We start from the raw sequence: 22985 nt of genomic DNA on the forward strand, positions 1-22985 counted from the left end.
TTGCATAAATATGTTTTTGTCTACTTAATGGCAAAGGCTCTAATGCACTTAAATATATGTCTATATGTTTATACATATGTATTAATGTGTTTATATGTGTATATATGACTGTAAATACATATATATGTCTATATGTTTATACATATGTATTTATGTGTTTATATGTGTATATATGACTGTAAATACATATATATGTCTTTATGTTTATACATATGTGTTTATGTGTTTATATGTGTATATATGACTGTAAATACATATATATGTCTATATGTTTATGCATATGTATTTATATGTTTATATGTGTATATATGACTGTAAATACATATATATGTCTTTATGTTTATACATATGTGTTTATGTGTTTATATGTGTATATATGACTGTAAATACATATATATGTCTATATGTTTATACATATGTATTTATATGTTTATATGTGTATATATGACTGTAAATACATATATATGTCTTTATGTTTATACATATGTGTTTATGTGTTTATATGTGTATATATGACTGTAAATACATATATATGTCTATATGTTTATACATATGTATTTATATGTTTATATGTGTATATATGACTGTAAATACATATATATGTCTTTATGTTTATACATATGTGTTTATGTGTTTATATGTGTATATATGACTGTAAATACATATATACTTATAAAATAACATTAATATGTATGTACACATGTATATGTATGTATCTCTAGGTTAAAATCCCTTTGCAGCATTTTTTCCCGCTAACACCTGAGATCTCGTCTCTTTGAGCCCTTATAACTTTTTTGTGCAATAGTTTTTGTGAATAATTTTAATTAAAAAGTGTTAATATGAGTGTAATTGTACTGTGTAATGTATTTTTGATGTGTTTTGTACAAATTTTTATTTTTGGAAAACAGTTAACCACAGCTCTGAGATCGATGTAAAGATTCTCGCATAAACACAATGGCAAGGGGGTGCAAATGATCGCGATTATGCTAGCACAATCCTCTGCACGCTACTTGTAATCTAGCTAAATGTTTAATTAAACATAGTAAAAAATCAGCTGTGAAAACATAATTTATGTAAGAATTTACCTGATAAATTAATTTCTTTCATATTGGCAAGAGTCCATGAGCTAGTAACGTATGGGATATACAATCCTACCAGGAGGGGCACAGTTTCCCAAACCTCAAAATGCCTATAAATACACCCCCACCACACCCACAATTGAGTTTAACGAATAGCCAAGAAGTGGGGTGATAAGAAAGGAGTGAAAGCATCAACAAGGAATTGGAATAATTGTGCTTTATACAAAAAAATCATAACCACCATAAAAAGGGTGGGTCTCATGGACTCTTGCTAATATGAAAGAAATGAATTTATCAGGTAAATTCTTACATAAATTATGTTTTCTTTCATGTAATTGGCAAGAGTCCATGAGCTAGTGACGTATAGGATAGCAAATACCCAAGATGTGGAACTCCACGCAAGAGTCACTAGAGAGGGAGGGATAAAAATAAAGACAGCCAATTCCACTGAAAAATTAATCCACAACCCAAATCAAAAGTTTTAATCTTAATAATGAAAAAAACTGAAATTATAAGCAGAAGAATTAAACTGAAACAGCTGCCTGAAGTACTTTTCTACCAAAAACTGCTTCTGAAGAAGAAAAAACATCAAAATGGTAGAATTTAGTAAAAGTATGCAAAGAAGACCAAGTTGCTACTTTGCAAATCTGATCCACAGAAGCTTCATTCTGAAAAGCCCAGGTAGACCTGGTAGAATGAGCCATAATCCTCTGAGGCAGGGATTTACCCGACTCCAAATACAGGGAGTGCAGAATTATTAGGCAAATTAATATTTTGACCACATCATCCTCTTTATGCATGTTGTCTTACTCCAAGCTGTATAGGCTCGAAAGCCTACTACCAATTAAGCATATTAGGTGATGTGCATCTCTGTAATGAGAAGGGGTGTGGTCTAATGACATCAACACCCTATATCAGGTGTGCATAATTATTAGGCAACTTCCTTTCCTTTGGCAAAATGGGTCAAAAGAAGGACTTGACAGGCTCAGAAAAGTCAAAAATAGTGAGATATTTTGCAGAGGGATACAGCACTCTTAAAATTGCAAAGCTTCTGAAGCGTGATCATCGAACAATCAAGCGTTTCATTCAAAATAGTCAACAGGGTCGCAAGAAGCGTGTGGAAAAACCAAGGCGCAAAATGGTAAAAACATCAAAATGGTAGAATTTAGTAAAAGTATGCAAAGAAGACCAAGTTGCTACTTTGCAAATCAGATCAACAGAAGCTTCATTCTGAAAAGCCCAGGTAGACCTGGTAGAATGAGCCATAATCCTCTGAGGCAGGGATTTACCCGACTCCAAATACAGGGAGTGCAGAATTATTAGTCAAATGAGTATTTTGACCACATCATCCTCTTTATGCATGTTGTCTTACTCCAAGCTGTATAGGCTCGAAAGCCTACTACCAATTAAGCATATTAGGTGATGTGCATCTCTGTAATGAGAAGGGGTGTGGTCTAATGACATCAACACCCTATATCAGGTGTGCATAATTATTAGGCAACTTCCTTTCCTTTGGCAAAATGGGTCAAAAGAAGGACTTGACAGGCTCAGAAAAGTCAAAAATGGTGAGATATTTTGCAGAGGGATGCAGCACTCTTAAAATTGCAAAGCTTCTGAAGCGTGATCATCGAACAATCAAGCGTTTCATTCAAAATAGTCAACAGGGTCGCAAGAAGCGTGTGGAAAAACCAAGGCGCAAAATAACTGCCCATGAACTGAGAAAAGTCAAGCATGCAGCTGCCAAGATGCCACTTGCCACCAGTTTGGCCATATTTCAGAGCTGCAACATTACTGGAGTGCCCAAAAGCACAAGGTGTGCAATACTCAGAGACATGGCCAAGGTAAGAAAGGCTGAAAGACGACCACCACTGAACAAGACACACAAGCTGAAACGTCAAGACGGGGCCAAGAAATATCTCAAGACTGATTTTTCTAAGGTTTTATGGACTGATGAAATGAGAGTGAGTCTTGATGGGCCAGATGGATGGGCCCGTGGCTGGATTGGTAAAGGGCAGAGAGCTCCAGTCCGACTCAGACGCCAGCAAGGTGGAGGTGGAGTACTGGTTTGGGCTGGTATCATCAAAGATGAGCTTGTGGGGCCTTTTCGGGTTAAGGATGGAGTCAAGCTCAACTCCCAATCCTACTGCCAGTTTCTGGAAGACACCTTCTTCAAGCAGTGGTACAGGAAGAAGTCTGCATCCTTCAAGAAAAACATGATTTTCATGCAGGACAATGCTCCATCACACGCGTCCAAGTACTCCACAGCGTGGCTGGCAAGAAAGGGTATAAAAGAAGAAAATCTAATGACATGGCCTCTTTGTTCACCTGATCTGAACCCCATTGAGAACCTGTGGTCCATCATCAAATGTGAGATTTACATGGAGAGAAAACAGTACACCTCTCTGAACAGTGTCTGGGAGGCTGTGGTTGCTGCTGCACGCAATGTTGATGGTGAACAGATCAAAACACTGACAGAATCCATGGATGGCAGGCTTTTGAGTGTCCTTGCAAAGAAAGGTGGCTATATTGGTCACTGATTTGTTTTTGTTTTGTTTTTGAATGTCAGAAATGTATATTTGTGAATGTTGAGATGTTATATTGGTTTCACTGGTAAAAATAAATAATTGAAATGGGTATATATTTGTTTTTTGTTAAGTTGCCTAATAATTATGCACAGTAATAGTCACCTGCACACACAGATATCCCCCTAAAATAGCTAAAAACAAACTAAAAACTACTTCCAAAACTATTCAGCTTTGATATTAATGAGTTTTTTGGGTTCATTGAGAACATGGTTGTTGTTCAATAATAAAATTAATCCTCAAAAATACAACTTGCCTAATAATTCTGCACTCCCTGTAAGTATGATGAATCAAAAAATTTAACCAAGAAGGCAAGGAAATAGCAGAGGCCTTATGACCTTTCCTACAACCAGAAAAGATAACAAATAGACTAGAAGTCTTCCTGAAATCTTTAGTAGCTTCAACATAATATTTCAAAGCTCTTACCACATCCAAAGAATGTAAAGATCTCCTTAGAGAATTCTTAGGATTAGGACACAAAGGGACAACAATTTCTCTACTAATGTTGTTGGAGTTCACAACTTTAGGTAAAAAATTAAACAAAGTCTGCAACACCACCTTATCCTGATGAAAAATCAGAAAAGAAGATTCACAAGAAAGAGCAGATAATTCAGAAACTCTTCTTGCAGAGGAGATAGCCAAAATGAACAACACTTTCCAAGAAAGTAATTTAATGTCAACAGAATGCATAGGCTCAAACGGAGGAGCCTGTAAAGCCTTCAAAACCAAATTAAGACTCCAAGGAGAGATTGATTTAATGACAGGCCTGATACGAACCAAAGCCTGAACAAAACAATGAATATCAGGAAGATTAGCAATTTTTCTGTGGAACAGAACAGAAAGAACAGAGATTTGTCCTTTCAAGGAACTTGCAGACAAACCCTTATCTAAACCATCCTGAAGAAACTGTAAATTCTAGGAATTCTAAAAGAATGCCAAGAGAATTTATGAGAAGAGCACCATGAAAGGTAAGTCTTCCAAACTCGATAATAAATCTTTATAGACACAGATTTATGAGCCTGCAACATAGTATTAATCACTGAGTCAGATAAACCTCTATGACTAAGCACTAAGCGTTCAATCTCCATACTTTCAAATTTAATGATTTGAGATATTGATGGAAAAACGGGCCTTGAGATTGAAGGTCTGGCCTTAACGGAAGCGTGGCCATGCTGGAGCCACCAGCAGTACAAACGAACGCTCCATTATGATTTTGGAAATCACTCTTGGAAGAAGAACTAGAGGCGGAAAGATATAAGCAGGTTGATAATTCCAAGGAAGAGTCAACGCATCCACTGCTTCCGCCTGAGGATCCCTGGAAAGATAACTGGGAAGTTTCCTGTTTAGATGAGAAGCCATCAGATCTATTTATGGAAGCCCCCACATCTGAACAATCTGAAAGAACACATCTGGGTGAAGAGACCACTCTCCCGGATGTAAAGTCTGACGACTGAGAAAATCCGCTTCCCAATTGTCTATACCTGGGAAATTGACCGCAGAGATTAGACAGGAGCTGGATTCCGCCCAAGCAAGTATCCGAGATACTTGTTTCATAGCCTGAGGACTGTGAGTCCCACCCTGATGATTGACATACGCCATGGTTGTGACATTGTCTGTCTGAAAACAAATAAATGGTTCTCTCTTTAGTAGAGGCCAAAACTGAAGAGCTCTGAGAATCGCACAAAGTTCCAAAATATTGATTGGTAATCCCACCTCTTGAGATTTCCAAACCCCCTGCGCTGTCAGAGGTCCCCAGACAGCTCCCCAACCTGAAAGACTCGCATCTGTTGTGATCACAGTCCAGGTTGGACGAACAAAAGAGGCCCCTTGAACTAAACGATGGTGATCTAACCACCAAGTCGGAGATAGTCTAACATTGGGATTTAAGGATATTAATTGTGATATCTTTGTATAATCCCTGCACCATTAACTCAGCATACAAAGCTGAAGAGGTCTCATGTGAAAACGAGCAAAGGGGATCGCGTCCGATGCTGCAGTCATGAGACCTAAAACCTCCATGCACATAGCTACTGAAGGGAATGATTAAAACTGAAGGTTCCGACAAGCTGAAACCAATTTCAGACGTCTTTTGTCTGTTAGAGACAAAGTCATGGATACTGAATCTATATGGAATCCTAAAAAGGTTACCCTTGTCTGAGGAATCAAGGAACTTTTTGGTAAATTGATCCTCCAACCATGTCTTTGAAGAAACAACACTAGTTAATTTATGTGAGATTCTGCAGAATGTAAAGACTGAGTAAAGTACCAAGATATCATCCAAATAAGGAAACACCGCAATACCCTGCTCTCTGATTACAGAGAGTAGGGCACCGAGAACCTTTGAAAAGATCCTTTGAGCTGTTGCTAGGCCAAAAGAAGAGCAACAAAGTGGTAATGCTTGTCTAGAAAAGAGAATCTCAGGAACTGATAGTGATCTGGATGAATCGGAATATGAAGATATGCATCCTGTAAGTCTATTGTGGACATATAATGCCCTTGCTGAACAAAAGGCAGAATAGTCTTTATAGTCACCATCTTGAATGTTGGTATTCTTACATAATGATTAAAAAATTTTAGATCCAGAACTGGTCTGAAAGAATTCTCCTTCTTTGGAACAATGAACAGATTTGAATAAAACCCCAGACCCCGTTCCTGAAAAGGAACTGGCACAATTACCCCAGATAACTCCAGGTCTGAAACACACTTCAGGAAAGCCTGAGCCTTACTGGGTTCACTGTAATGCGTGAGAGAAAGAAAGTTCTCACAGGCAGTCTTTCTTTGAAACCTATTCTTTACCCTTGAGAAACAATGTTCTGAATCCAATGATTTTGGATTGAATTCATCCAAACATCCTTGTAAAATCTTAGTCTGCCCCCTACCAACTGCGCTGGAATGAGGGCCGCACCTTCATGTGAACTTGGGGGCTGATTTAGATCTTTTAAATGGCTTGGATTTATTCCAGACTGGAGAAGGCTTCCAATTGGAAACCGTTCCCTTAGGGGAAGGGTCAGGTTTCTGTTCCTTATTTTGATCAAAGGAACGAAAACGGTTAGCAGCCCTAAATTTACCCTTAGATTTTTTATCCTGAGGCAAAAAAGCTCCCTTCCCCCCAGTGACAGTTGAAATAATAGAATCCAACTGAGAACCAAATAACTTATTACCTTGGAAAGAGAGAGATAGCAACGTTGATTTAGAAGTCATATCAGCATTCCAAGATTTAAGCCATAAAGCTCTTCTAGCTAATATAGCTAAAGACATATATCTGACATCAATTCTAATGATATAAAAAATGGCATCACAATTAAATTATTAGCATGTTAAATTAACTTAACAATGCTATACACATTATGATCTGGTACTTGTGCTAAAGTTTCCAACCAAAAAGTTGAAGCAGCAGCAACATCAGCCAAAGAAATAGCAGGCCTAATTAGATGACCTGAACATAAATAAGTTTCCTATCTAAAGGATCTTTAAAAGAAGTACTATCTGCCGTAGGAATAGCAGTACGTTTAGCAAGAGTAGAGATGGCCCCATCAACTTTGGGGATCTTTTCCCAAAACTCCAATCTATCAGTCGGCAAAGGATACAGTTTCTTAAACCTTGAAAAATGAGTAAAAGAAGTACCCAGTCTATTCCATTCCCTAGAAATTACATCTGAAATAGCATCAGGAACTGGAAAACCTCTGGAATAACTACATGAGGTTTAAAAACCGAATTAAAACGTTTACTGGTTTTAATATCAAGAGGACTAGTCTCCTCCATATTTAATGCAATTAACACCTCTTTTAATAAGGAATGAATATACTCCATTTTAAATAAGTATGAAGATTTGTCAGTGTCCATATCTGAGGCAGAATCTTCTGAACCAGATAGATACTCATCAGAGATAGATAAATCAGAATGCTGTCGGTCATTTAAAAATTCATCAATTTTATGAGACGTTTTAAAAGACCTTTTACGTTTATTAGAAGGTGGTATGACAGACAAAGCCTTCTGGATGGAATTAGAAACAAATTCTCTCACATTAACAGGAATATCCTGAGCATTAGATGTTGAAGGAACAACAGGTAATGGATTACTACTAATGGAAATATTATCTGCATTTGAAAGTTTATCATGACAACTAACACAAACTACAGCCGGAGGAACAGTTACCACAAGTTTACAACAAATGCACTTAGCTTTGGTAGAACCGACATCAGGCAGCAGGATTCCAGTAGTAGATTCTGAGACAGGGTCAGATTGAGACATCCTGCAATATGTAATAGAAAAAATAACATATAAAGCAAAATTATCAATTTCCTTATATGGCAGTTTCAGGAATGGGAAAAAATGCAAACAAAATAAGCCTCTGGAAACCAGAAGCAAAATGAAATAAAGACTTAAATAATGTCAAAAATTTGGCGCCAAGTATGACGCCCACAACTGACAAAATATTTTTTGGCGCCAAGAATGTCTGCAACAAACACAAGCGTCATAGATGACGCAACTACGTGAAAACTCTCGGCGCCAACTAAGACGCCGGAAATGACAAAATTATGTCAACAAACTTAATTCTCGCGCCAAAAATTCTTGCGCCAAGAATGACGCAATAAATTATAGCATTTTGCGCTCCCGCGAGCCTAACAGCGCGCAATTTAGAAAAGAGAGTCAATTTGAAAAATTTCAGGTAAGAACATTTTTTTTTTGCTTTTTATATGCATTTCCCAAAATGAAACTGAAGGAAATATGCTGATTAACCTGAATCATGGCAAATATAAGTACAAAAACACAATTTATGCTTGTCTGATAAATTTATTTCTCTTGTGGTGTATCCAGTCCACGGATCATCCATTACTTGTGGGATATTCTCATTCCCAACAGGAAGTTGCAAGAGGACACCCACAGCAGAGCTGTAATATAGCTCCTCCCCTAACTGTCATAGCCAGTCATTCGACCGAAAACAAGCCGAGAAAGGCGGAACCATAGGGTGTAGTGGTTACTGTAGTTTAAATTTAAAAATTACCTGCCTTAAAATGACAGGGCGGGCCGTGGACTGGATACACCACAAGAGAAATAAATTTATCAGACAAGCATAAATTGTGTTTTCTCTTGTAAGGTGTATCCAGTCCACGGATCATCCATTACTTGTGGGATACCAATACCAAAGCTAAAGTACACGGATGAAGGGAGGGACAAGGCAGGAACTTAAATGGAAGGAACCACTGCCTGTAAAACCTTTCTCCCAAATATAGCCTCCGAAGAAGCAAAAGTATCAAATTTGTAAAATTTTGAAAAAGTATGAAGCGAAGACCAAGTCGCCGCCTTGTAAATCTGTTCAACAGAATTTGGAATGAGCTGTAATCCTTTCAGGAGGCTGCTGTCCAGCAGTCTCATAGGCTAAGCGGATTAAGCTTCTTAGCCAAAAAGAAAAAGAGGTTGCCAAAGCCTTTTGACCTTTCCTCTGTCCAGAGTAGACAACAAACAAAGCAGATGTTTGACGAAAATCTTTAGTAGCTTGTAAATAAAACTTTAAAGCACAGACCACGTCCAGATTGTGTAACACAAGGATGGAACCACAATCTCTTGATTGATATTCTTGTTAGATACCACCTTAGGTAAGAACCCAGGTTTGGTACGCAGGACTACCTTATCCGTATGAAAAATCAGATAAGGAGAATCACATTGTAAGGCAGATAGCTCAGAGACTCTACGAGCCGAGGAAATATCTACCAAAAAAAAAAAGAACTTTCCAAGATAAAAGTTTGATATCTATGGAATGAAGAGGTTCAAACGGAACTCCTTGAAGAACCTTAAGAACCAAGTTTAAGCTCCATGGTGGAGCAACAGGTTTAAACACAGGCTTGATTCAAACTAAAGCCTGACAAAATGCCTGAACGTCTGGAACATCTGCCAGACGCTAGTGCAAAAGAATAGACAGAGCAAAAATCTGTCCCTTTAAGAAACTAGCTGACAATCCTTTTTCCAAACCATCTTGGAGAAAAGATAAAATCCTAGGAATCCTGACCTTACTCCATGAGTAACCCTTGGATTCACACCAATAAAGATATCTACGCCATACCTTATGGTAAATTTTCCTGGTGACAGGCTTTCGTGCCTGTATTAAGGTATCAATAACTGACTCGGAGAAGCCACGCTTTGATAAAATCAAGCATTCAATCTCCAGGCAGTCAGCCTCAGAAAAATTAGATTTGGATGGTTGAAAGGACCCTGAAGTAGAAGGTCCTGTCTCAGAGGCAGAGACCATGGTGGAAAGGATGACATGTCCACTAGATCTGCATACCAGGTCCTGCGTGGCCACGCAGGTGCTATCAGAATCACTGATGCTCTCTCCTGCTTGATCTTGGCAATCAGTCGAGGGAGCAGAGGAAACGGTGGAAACACATAAGCCAGGTTGAAAGACAGTCGCCTTGGGATCCCTGGAACTCGATCCGTAACACGGAAGCTTGGCGTTCTGGCGAGACGCCATGAGATCCAGTTCTGGTTTGCCCCAAAGGAGAATCAGTTGTGCAAATACCTCCGGATGGAGTTCCCACTCTCCAGGATGAAAAGTCTGACGACTTAGAAAATCCGCCTCCCAGTGCTCTACACCTGGGATATGGATAGCTGATAGGTGGCAAGAGTGAATCTCTGCCCAGTGAATTATTTTTGAAACTTCTAACATCTCTAGGGAACTTCTTGTTCCCCCTCGATGGTTGATGTAAGCTACAGTCGTGATGTTGACCGACTGAAATCTGATGTACCTCAGAGTTGCTAACTGAGGCCAAACCTGAAGAGCCTTGAATATCGCTCTTAGTTCCAGAATATTTATTGGAAGGAGAGACTCCTCCTGAGTCCACGATCCCTGAGCCTTCAGGGAGTTCCAGACTGCACCCCAACCTAGAAGGCTGGCATTTGTTGTTACAATAGTCCAATCTGGCCTGCGAAGGTCATACCTTTGGACAGATGGACCCGAGATAGCCACCAGGGAAGAGGATCCCTGGTCTCTTGGTCCAGATTCAGTTGAGGGGCCAAATCTGTGTAATCCCCGCTCCACTGACTGAGCCTGCATAGTTGCAGCGGTCTGAGATGTAAGCGTGCCGCTACCATTAAGCCGATTACTTCCATACACTGAGCCACCAAAGGGCGCGGAATGGAATGAAGAATCCGACAGGAATTTAGAAGCTTTGATAACCTGGACTCCGTCAAGGTAAATTTTCATTTCTACAGAATCTATCAGAGTCCCTAGAAAGGAAACTCTTGTGAGTGGGGATAGAGAACTCTTTTACTCGTTCACTTTCCACCCATGCGACCTCAGAAATGCCAGTACTACGTCCGTATGAGACTTGGCAATTTGGAAGTTTGACGCCTGTATCAGGATGTCATCTAAATAAGGGGATACTACTATGCCCCGCGGCCTTAGGACCGCCAAAAGCGACCCTAGAACCTTTGTAAAGATTCTTGGGGCTGTAGCTAATCCAAAGGGAAGAGCTACAACTGGTAATGCCTGTCTTGAAAGGCAAACCTGAGAAACCGATGATGATCTTTGTGTATCGGAATGTGAAGATAAGCATCCTTTAGATCCACTGTAGTCATATATTGACCCTCCTGGATCAGTGGTAGGATGGTACGAATAGTTTCCATCTTGAACGACGGAACTTTGAGGAATTTGTTTAAGATCTTTAGATCCAAAATCGGTCTGAAGGTTCCCTCTTTTTTGGGAACCACAAACAGATTTGCGTAAAAACTCTGTTCCTGTTCCTCCTTTGGAACTGGATGGATCACTCCCATAACTAGGAGGTCTCGTACACAGTGTAAGAATGCCTCACTCTTTATCTGGTTTGCAGATAACTGTGAAAGGTGAAATCTCCCTTTTGGGGTGGAAGCTTTGAAGTCCAGAAGATATCCCTGGGATATAATTTCCAATGCCCAGGGATCCTGAACATCTCTTGCCCACGCCTGGGTGAAGAGTGAAAGTCTGCCCCTTACTAGATCCGTTACCGGATAGGGGGTTGTTCCTTCATGCTGTCTTAGAGGCAGAAGCAGGCTTTTTGACCTGCTTACCTTTTTTCCAGGTCTGGTTTGGTCTCCAGACCGTCTTGGATTGAGCAAAAGTTCCCTCTTGTTTATTATTAGAGGAAGTTGATGCCGCACCTGCCTTGAAGTTTCGAAAGGCACGAAAATTAGACTGTTTGGCCCTAGATTTGGACCTGTCCTGAGGAAGGGCACAACCTTTTCCTCCTGTGATATCAGCAATAATCTCCTTCAAACCAGGCCCGAATAGGGTCTGCCCCTTGAAGGCAATGTTAAGTAGCTTAGATTTTAAAGTCACGTCAGCTGACCATGATTTAAGCCATAGCGCTCTGCGCGCCTGTATAGCAAAACCAGAATTCTTAGCCGTTAGTTTATTCAAATGAACAATGGCATCAGAAATAAAATAATTGGCTAGCTTAAGTGCTCTAAGTTTGCCAAGTATGTCATCCAATGGAGTCTCTACCTGTAAAGCCTCTTCCAGAGACTCAAACCAGTACGCCGCAGCAGCAGTGACAGGGGCAATGCATGCAATGGGCTGTAGGATAAAACCTTGTTGAATAAATATTTTCTTAAGGTAACCTTCTAATTTTTTATCCATTGGCTCTAAAAAAGCACAACTGTCCTCGACAGGGATAGTAGTACGCTTTGCTAGAGTAGAAACTGCTTACTCCACCTTAGGGACTGTCTGCCATAAGTCCCGTGTGGTGGCGTCTATTGGAAAACATTTTTCTAAAAATAGGAGGGGAAGAGAACGGCACACCTGGTCTATCCCATTCCTTATTAATAATTTCTGTAAACCTTTTAGGTATTGGAAAAACATCAGTACACACCGGCACTGCAAAGCATTTATCCAGTCTACAAAATTTCTCTGGCACTGCAATGGTATCACAGTCATTCAGAGCAGCTAAAACCTCCCTAAGTAACACGCGGAGGTGTTCAAGCTTAAATTTAAATGTAGAAATATTAGAATCAGGTATCTTTTCTGAGTCATTAACATCACCCACTGACTGAAGCTCTCCTTCCTCAGCTTCTGCATATTGTGAGGCAGTATCAGACATGGTTCTTAAAGCGTCAGTATGCTCTGCATTTTGTCTCACCCCAGAGCTATCTTGCTAACCTCTAAGTTCAGGTAGTCTGGCTAATACCGCTGACAGTGTATTATCCATGACTGCCGCCATGTCTTGTAAAGTAAATGCTATGGGCGCCCTAGATGTACTTGGCGCCATTTGAGCGTGAGTCCTTTGGGCGGGAGTCAAAGGGTCTGACACGTGGGGAGAGTTAGTCGGCATAACTTTCCCCTCGTCAGATTCCTCTGGTGATAATTTTTTTTAAAAACAGAATATGATCTTTATTGCATAAAATGAAATCAGTACATTTGGTACACATTCTAAGAGGGGGTTCCACCATGGCTTTTAAACATAATGAACAAGGAGTTTCTTTTATGTCAGACATGTTTATACAGACTAGCAATGAGACTAGCAAGCTTGGAAAACACTTTAAATCAAGTTAACAAGCAAATATAAAAAACGGTACTGTGCCTTTAAGAGAAACAAATTTTGTCAGAATTTGAAAAACAGTGAAAAAATGCAGTAAATCAAACAAATTTTTTACAGTGTATGTAATAGGCTAGCAGAGCATTGCATCCACTTGCAAATGGATGATTAACCCCTTAGTTCAAAAAAAGGATCAAAAAAATGAAATAGACGACTTTGGAAAGCCTTTGAGCCCTTTAGAGATGTCCTATAGCATACAGGGGACTCCTGAGGGAAGCTGGATGTCACAGTTTGTAATTTTAACTGCACCAACTGTAACTTTTATACTATAACAGTGGAAAGCCTCAGTAAAACTGTTTCTAGTCAAAATTTAAGCCAGCCATGTGGAAAAAACTAGGCCCCAATAAAGTTTTATCACCAATGCATATATAAAAACGATTAAACATGCCAGCAAACGTTTATATTGCAATATCATAAGGGTATTACCCCTGGGAGTAAGCATGATACCAGTCGTTATTAAATCACTGTATTCAGGCTTAACTTACATTAATCCGGTATCAGCAGCATTTTCTAGTATTTTCCATCTCTAGAAAAAATTATAACTGCACATACCTGATAGCAGAATAAACTGCACGCCATTCTCTCGCTGAAGTTTTACCTCATCTGTGTAATCCCCTCAGACATATGTGAGAATAGCAATGGATCTTAGTTACAACCTGCTAAGATCATAGAAACCTCAGGCAGATTCTTCTTCTATTTACTGCCTGAGATAAAATAGCACAACTCCGGTACTATTTAAAAATAACAAACTTTTGATTGAAGAAAATAAACTAACTATATTTTACCATTCTCTCCTACAACATCCTAGCTTGTTGAGAGTTGCAAGAGAATGACTGGGTATGACAGTTAGGGGAGGAGCTATATTACAGATCTGCTGTGGGTGTCCTCTTGCAACTTCCTGTTGGGAATGAGAATATCCCACAAGTAATGGATGATCCGTGGACTGGATACACCTTACAAGAGAAACATATATTTAGAACTTTACATATAAAGTGCCAAACCATAGCTGAGAGTGTCTTAAATAAAAGAAAACATATTTACCAAAAGACACTGATCTACATAAAGTAGATAGCTAAACCAGTACTGAAACGAGAATCAGCAGAGGTAATGGTATATAAGAGTATATCGTCGATCTGAAAAGGGAGGTAGGAGATGAATCTCTACGACCGATAACAGAGAACCTATTAAATAGATCCCCGTTAGGATGACCATTGTATTCAATAGGTAATACTCCCTTCACATCCCTCTGACATTCACTGCACTCTGAGAGGAACCGGGCTTCAGCATGCTGAGAAGCGCATATCAACGTAGAATCTAGCACAAACTTACTTCACCACCTCCATGGGAGGCAAAGTTTGTAAAACTGAATTGTGGGTGTGGTGGGGGGTGTATTTATAGGCATTTTGAGGTTTGGGAAACTTTGCCCCTCCTGGTAGGAATGCATATTCCATATGTCACTAGCTCATGGACTCTTGCCAATTACATGAAAGAAATATACATTATAGTGGATATAAAAAGTCTACACACCCTTATCAAATTGCAGGTTTTTGAAATGTAAAGACATAAATAACAACAATGTAAATGCCAGACCTTTTTCATCAGTAATGTGATTCGTCATGTAATCTGTCATGTGATCTGTCAAAACAGATAATTATTAAGAACATTTTAACCCCTGCCCGACGTTAGGAAGGCATGGAACATCATAACAGTTTGGCTGTATCGAAGCCAACAGCGCTTCTTGAATGGGATCGTGTCCTGGAAGGGGTTGCTTAGCATCATAGGCAGGCCACTCCAGACCCAATCTTATTAAAATCTGCATTCTGATCACAGGAATTCAACTTGTTTACATCGGAACATTCTGATGTAGACAAATGAAAAGGTTAATTTTAAAAACAAACACATACAACACCCTGATTGCATATGTATGCACAAATAAATGGGGCACTAGCTGTGTTACCAGTTAACCAATAACATTGCCTGTAGGTAAATAGCACACATCTGCCATTAATCAAAGTAATTCTGATTAAACCCAGATTAAAGGCATCTGAAGGATTTGCTTTATTGTAGGATGACCCTCCAAAGTTGAGGAGAGGACAAGAAAGTTAAACTTAAAAGTTAAATTGAAAAACATATGATTGGTGCAAAGCAAATAAAGCTCATCATCATCCAAGGAACACCACACCGACTGAAGCGCAATGATGGTAGCATCATGGTTTGTGGTTGCTTCTGTTCAGCTGGGTCAGGGGTTCTTGTAAACATAGATGGGATAATGAATAGCTCCAAAGGTGAAGATATTTTGGCAAAAAACCTTCTGGCCCCTTCAGTAAGCTGAAGAGGAATTTCATGACATGACAATGACCCAAAGAACACATTCAAGTCAACCAACCATGGCTTCAGAAAAGGAAAATCGAAAGTCATGGAATGGACCATTCAGATCCCAGACAGCAATCCCAATAATCTAATGAGCACTGTACTCAGGAAATTCCTTCACAATTTAAAGGAACTTGAACTTTTTTTTGCAGGAGAAGTATGGGATAAAATTCCAAAGTCTAGATGTGCAATGTTATTAGAGACACTTATTCACAGACTTGATGCCATAATAAATGTAAAAGGAGCTTCCACAAAGCAATCAGGGTGTTGCAGTTTATTTTTATTTAAAACATTTCCTAACAATTAACGATTTGTTGTTTTTTTTTCCCTCTAGATTTTTATTTGTTTGACCACTGTGAATTCACGACCAAGGAATTATCAGCTCCATTTACTGATCCCAATTAAAGGATCTGCAATTTTTTATGTTTTTTAAATTGTTTTTTAATATATTGCATTGTTATAAACTGTTTCAACGTCATTTTTACTCTGTATTTCTTCTATGTTTGTAATTAACATGGATCCATGTATTTTTGTCATGTGGTAAACTGTATTATTAAATATTTTATTCATAAGTGTTTGTGACCTCCACGTTAAGATTATTCAGACCCAGCCTCGTCAAGTTGGCGCTTTGGTGTTCACTAATTAATTATATATCACAAGATTGTAAGCTCCTATTGTGAAGTCTCCTATAATATGATTAGCTAGTAATTTTTGGGTGGACATAATTTCATACACAGTGGGCTCTTATCTTTTTGGAGGGGCCCCAGTGATATTACTAGATGGGAAGCATGAAGGGCAGGTGTTTTCAGACCTCCCTAAAAGGCCAGATTTTAAGGATATGTAAACTGGAGAACAGGTGAAATAAGCAGCTGTTTAGGAAACTATAGGCTAGATTACGAGTTTTTGTCAGTAAGGCTTGCGGGGTTAACGAGCAGTTTCAGCTCACCTCTCACCTACAGACAACGCTGGTATTACAGGTTTTTACAAACCCGGCATTAGCCGCAGAAAAGTGAGCGAAGAGCAAAATTTAACTCCACATCTCACCTCAATACCAGCGCTGCTTACGGTAGCGGTGAGCTGGCTAAACGTGCTCATGCACGATTTCCCCATAGAAATCAATGGGGCAGATTTGGCTGAAAGAAAACCTAACACCTGCAAAAAAGCAGCGTTCAGCTCCTAACGCAGCCCTATTGTTTCCTATGGGGAAATAAAATTTATGTCTACACCTAACAACCTAACATGAACCCCGAGTCTAACACCCCTAATCTTACACTTATTAACCCCTAATCTGCCGTCCCCGACATCGCCGACATCTGCGTTATAATTATTAACTCCTAATTTGCTGCTCCGGACACCGCCGCCACCTACATTATATTTATTAACCCCTAATCTGCCGCCCCAATGTCACTGCCACCTAACTACACTTATTAACCCCTAATCTGCTGCTGCCAACGTCGCCGCCACTATAATAAATATATTAACCCCTAAACCTAAGTGTAACCCTAACCCCCCCTAACTTAAATATAATTTAAAATAATCTAAATAAATTAACTTTAATTAACTAAATTATTCCTATTTAAAACTAAATACTTACCTATAAAATAAACCCTAAACAAGCTACAATATAACTAATAGTTACATTGTAGCTAGCTTAGGGTTTACATAGAGCTTGCATTCTATTTCTATTGGCTGTTACAATCAGCCAATAGAATGCGAGCTCAATCTTATTAGCTGATTGGATCAGTCAATAGAATTGAACTTCAATCCTATTGGCTGATTGCATCAGCCAATAGGATTTTTTCTACCTTAATTCAATCGGAATTGAAGGGACGCCATCTTGGATGACATCACTTAAAGGTACCGTCATTTAGTGTTAGTTGTCGGAAGGAAGAGGATGCTCCGTCTGGATGCCGTCTGGATGAAGACTTCTGCCCGCCTGGAGGACCACTTCTGCCCCGATAGGATGAAGACTTCTGGCCTTCTGGAGGACCACTTCTGCCCGGTTGGGTGAAGACGTCTCAAGGTACGGTGATCTTCAAGGGGTTAATGTTAGGTTTTTTTAAGGGGGGATTGGGTGGGTTATAGAGTAGGGTTGGGTGTGTGGGTGGTGGGTTTTAATGTTGGGGGGTATTGTATTTTTTTTTTACAGGTAAAAGAGCTGATTACTTTGGGGCAATGCCCCGGAAAAAGCCCTTTTAAGGGCTATTTGTAATTTAGTATAGGGTAGGGCTTTTTTATTTTGGGGGGCTTTTTTATTTTATTAGGGGAATTAGATTAGGTGTAATTAGTTTAAAAAAATTGTTATTATTTTATTATTTTCTGTAATTAAGTGTTTTTTTTTTTTCATCATTTAGATAATTGTATTTAATTGTGTTTAATTGTAGTTAGTTTAGGGAATTAATTTAATTATAGTGTAGTGTTAGGTGTAATTGTAACTTATTTTTATTTTACAGGTAAATTTGTATTTATTTTAGCTAGGTAGCTATTACATAGTTAATAACTATTTAATAACTATTGTACCTAGTTAAAATAAATACAAAGTTGCCTGTAAAATAAAAATAAACCCTAAGCTAGCTGCAATGTAACTATTAGTTATATTGCAGCTAGATTAAGGTTTATTTTATAGGTAAGTATTTCGTTTTAAATAGGAATAATTTAGTTAATTAAAGTTATTTTATTTATATTTAAGTTAGGGTTAGGGTTAGACTTAGGTTTAGGGGTTAATACATTTAATATATTGGCTGCGACATTGGGAGCGGCAGATTAGGGGTTAATAAATGTAGGTAGGTGTTGGCGATGTTAGGGACGGCAGATTAGGGGTTAATAAAATTTAACTAATATTCGCGAGGCGGGAGTGCGGTGGTTTAGGGGTTAATATATTTATTAAAGTGACGGCGATGTCCAGTCGGCAGATTAGGGGTTAAAATTTTTATTTAAGTGTTTGCGATGTGGGGGGGGGGGGCTCAGTTTAGGGGTTAATAGGTAGTTTATGGGTGTTAGTGTACTTTTTAGCACTTTAGTTAAGAGTTTTATGTTACAGCGTTAGCCCATAAAACTCTTAACTACTGACTTTTAAATGCGGTACGAGTCTTGACAGGTGAGGGCCTACCGCTCACTTTTTCCAAGACTCGTAATACCGGCGTTATGCAAGTCCCATTGAAAATATGGGATATTAAATTGACGTAAGTGTATTTGCGGTATGTTCGAGTCGCGGAAAAAAAGTGAGCAGTACACCTGTACCTGCAAGGCTCGTAATACCAGCGGGCGAAAAAGCAGCGTTGGGACCTCTCAACGCTGCTTTTTAACCCTAACACAAGACTCGTAATCTAGCCGATTGTTATAAACCTGCTCTCACCCAAGGTAATCCTGACAATCTGGCCTGTAAGGGAGGACTGAGGACAGTTTTGAAAACCCCTGATTTAGGAGAAAGATTTCCCTTCATACAAAGTGGGCTGTTAGCTCTTTGGGGGAGGGGGGTTCCCTTGACTGTCTCTCCGCTATGCTCACTATAAAAAAGAAGCCTATTGGTCATATTACCTGAGCGGAAGTGCTGTTGAGCTTCTGTAGACCATTCTCCAGACGTTCCATCTTGGCAGCAAGCTCTTTGCTTTTCTTGAGCAACAGATTCTGGTAAAGTTTTATCTGCTCCAGGAAGGACTTGGGGGTGGTGTAATTATACCGGCGCTCATTACTCAGGTAGCTTCTAGACATTTCATTCACACTTGTGTGGACAAATGCCATAAACTTGCTGATTGATTCTTTAACTGACAGCTGAGAGAGAGACAGCAAACACACAGTTTAGCGAAGTGTTTTACTCAATATAATCATCATTTGGAAACATTTGTTTTTCTAGATATAAATTTATTTTCCTCTTCTTGTAGGATGTGAGAATAATATGAAAAGCTTTTAAAGAAGCAGAGGTGAAAAAACATAATTTATGTAAGAACTTACCTGATAAATTCATTTCTTTCATATTAGCAAGAGTCCATGAGCTAGTGACGTATGGGATATACATTCCTACCAGGAGGGGCAAAGTTTCCCAAACCTCAAAATGCCTATAAATACACCCCTCACCACACCCACAATTCAGTTTAACGAATAGCCAAGAAGTGGGGTGATAAAAAAAGTGCGAAAGCATATAAAATAAGGAATTGGAATAATTGTGCTTTATACAAAATCATAACCACCACAAAAAAAGGGCGGGCCTCATGGACTCTTGCTAATATGAAAGAAATGAATTTATCAGGTAAGTTCTTACATAAATTATGTTTTCTTTCATGTAATTAGCAAGAGTCCATGAGCTAGTGACGTATGGGATAATGACTACCCAAGATGTGGATCTTTCCACACAAGAGTCACTAGAGAGGGAGGGATAAAATAAAGACAGCCAATTCCTGCTGAAAATAATCCACACCCAAAATAAAGTTTAACGAAAAACATAAGCAGAAGATTCAAACTGAAACCGCTGCCTGAAGTACTTTTCTACCAAAAACTGCTTCAGAAGAAGAAAATACATCAAAATGGTAGAATTTAGTAAAAGTATGCAAAGAGGACCAAGTTGCTGCTTTGCAGATCTGGTCAACCGAAGCTTCATTCCTAAACGCCCAGGAAGTAGAAACTGACCTAGTAGAATGAGCTGTAATTCTCTGAGGCGGAATTTTACCCGACTCAACATAGGCAAGATGAATTAAAGATTTCAACCAAGATGCCAAAGAAATGGCAGAAGCTTTCTGGCCTTTTCTAGAACCGGAAAAGATAACAAATAGACTAGAAGTCTTACGGAAAGATTTCGTAGCTTCAACATAATATTTCAAAGCTCTAACAACATCCAAAGAATGCAACGATTTCTCCTTAGAATTCTTAAGATTAGGACATAATGAAGGAACCACAATTCCTCTACTAATGTTGTTGGAATTCACAACTTTAGGTAAAAATTCAAAAGAAGTTCGCAACACCGCCTTATCCTGATGAAAAATCAGAAAAGGAGACTCACAAGAAAGAGCAGATAATTCAGAAACTCTTCTGGCAGAAGAGATGGCCAAAAGGAACAAAACTTTCCAAGAAAGTAATTTAATGTCCAATGAATGCATAGGTTCAAACGGAGGAGCTTGAAGAGCTTCCAGAACCAAATTCAAACTCCAAGGAGGAGAAATTGACTTAATGACAGGTTTTATACGAACCAAAGCTTGTACAAAACAATGAATATCAGGAAGAATAGCAATCTTTCTGTGAAAAAGAACAGAAAGAGCAGAGATTTGTCCTTTCAAAGAACTTGCGGACAAACCCTTATCTAAACCATCCTGAAGAAACTGTAAAATTCTCGGTATTCTAAAAGAATGCCAAGAAAAATGATGAGAAAGACACCAAGAAATATAAGTCTTCCAGACTCTATAATATATCTCTCGAGATACAGATTTACGAGCCTGTAACATAGTATTAATCACGGAGTCAGAGAAACCTCTTTGACCAAGAATCAAGCGTTCAATCTCCATACCTTTAAATTTAAGGATTTCAGATCCTGATGGAAAAAAGGACCTTGTGACAGAAGGTCTGGTCTTAACGGAAGAGTCCACGGTTGGCAAGAGGCCATCCGGACAAGATCCGCATACCAAAACCTGTGAGGCCATGCCGGAGCTACCAGCAGAACAAACGAGCATTCCTTCAGAATCTTGGAGATTACTCTTGGAAGAAGAACTAGAGGCGGAAAGATATAGGCAGGATGATACTTCCAAGGAAGTGATAATGCATCCACTGCCTCCGCCTGAGGATCCCGGGATCTGGACAGATACCTGGGAAGTTTCTTGTTTAGATGGGACGCCATCAGATCTATTTCTGGAAGTTCCCACATTTGAACAATCTGAAGAAATACCTCTGGGTGAAGAGACCATTCGCCCGGATGCAACGTTTGGCGACTGAGATAATCCGCTTCCCAATTGTCTACACCTGGGATATGAACCGCAGAGATTAGACAGGAGCTGGATTCCGCCCAAACCAAAATTCGAGATACTTCTTTCATAGCCAGAGGACTGTGAGTCCCTCCTTGATGATTGATGTATGCCACAGTTGTGACATTGTCTGTCTGAAAACAAAATGAACGATTCTCTCTTCAGAAGAGGCCAAAACTGAAGAGCTCTGAAAATTGCACGGAGTTCCAAGATATTGATAGGTAATCTCACCTCCTGAGATTCCCAAACTCCCTGTGCCGTCAGAGATCCCCACACAGCTCCCCAACCCGTGAGACTTGCATCTGTTGAAATTACAGTCCAGGTCGGAAGCACAAAAGAAGCCCCCTGAATTAAACGATGGTGATCTGTCCACCATGTTAGAGAGTGACGAACAATCGGTTTTAAAGATATTGTTTGAGATATCTTCGTGTAATCCTTGCACCATTGCTTCAGCATACAGAGCTGAAGAGGTCGCATGTGAAAACGAGCAAAGGGGATCGCGTCCAATGCAGCAGTCATAAGACCTAGAATTTCCATGCATAAGGCTACCGAAGGGAATGATTGTGACTGAAGGTTTCGACAAGCTGCAATCAAATTTAGACGTCTCTTTTCTGTTAAAGACAGAGTCATGGACACTGAATCCATCTGGAAACCCAGAAAGGTTACCCTTGTCTGAGGAATCAAAGAACTTTTTGGTAAATTGATCCTCCAACCATGATCTTGAAGAAACAACACAAGTCGATTCGTATGAGATTCTGCTAAATGTAAAGACTGAGCAAGTACCAAGATATCGTCCAAATAAGGAAATACCACAATACCCTGTTCTCTGATTACAGACAGAAGGGCACCGAGAACCTTTGTAAAAATTCTTGGAGCTGTAGCTAGGCCAAACGGCAGAGCCACAAACTGGTAATGCTTGTCCAGAAAAGAGAATCTCAGGAACTGATAATGATCTGGATGAATCGGAATATGCAGATATGCATCCTGTAAATCTATTGTGGACATATAATTCCCTTGCTGAACAAAAGGCAAGATAGTCCTTACAGTTACCATTTTGAACGTTGGTATCCTTACATAACGATTCAATATTTTTAGATCCAGAACTGGTCTGAAGGAATTCTCCTTCTTTGGTACAATGAAGAGATTTGAATAAAACCCCATCCCCTGTTCCTGAACTGGAACTGGCATAATTACTCCAGTCAACTCTAGATCTGAAACACATTTCAGAAATGCTTGAGCTTTTACTGGATTTACTGGGACACGGGAAAGAAAAAATCTCTTTGCAGGAGGTCTCATCTTGAAACCAATTCTGTACCCTTCTGAAACAATGTTCTGAATCCAAAGATTGTGAACAGAATTGATCCAAATTTCCTTGAAAAAACGTAACCTGCCCCCTACCAGCTGAGCTGGAATGAGGGCCGCACCTTCATGTGGACTTAGAAG

At 39.3% G+C, this 22985-nt stretch overlaps 1 protein-coding gene across 1 annotated transcript in view; it reads right to left on the reverse strand.

Annotated features, from left to right (window-relative positions):
* Positions 1-22985, reverse strand: part of DNAH9 (dynein axonemal heavy chain 9) — a 739144-nt gene that overhangs the window by 320137 nt on the left and 396022 nt on the right. The window contains exon 47 of the mRNA XM_053688948.1: positions 19135-19368. Coding sequence (XP_053544923.1) covers positions 19135-19368 — 234 coding nt within the window. The remainder of the gene's footprint in view (positions 1-19134; positions 19369-22985) is intronic.

This window comes from Bombina bombina, chromosome 1 (genome assembly GCF_027579735.1).
Source record: "Bombina bombina isolate aBomBom1 chromosome 1, aBomBom1.pri, whole genome shotgun sequence".
Lineage (NCBI taxonomy): Eukaryota > Metazoa > Chordata > Amphibia > Anura > Bombinatoridae > Bombina > Bombina bombina.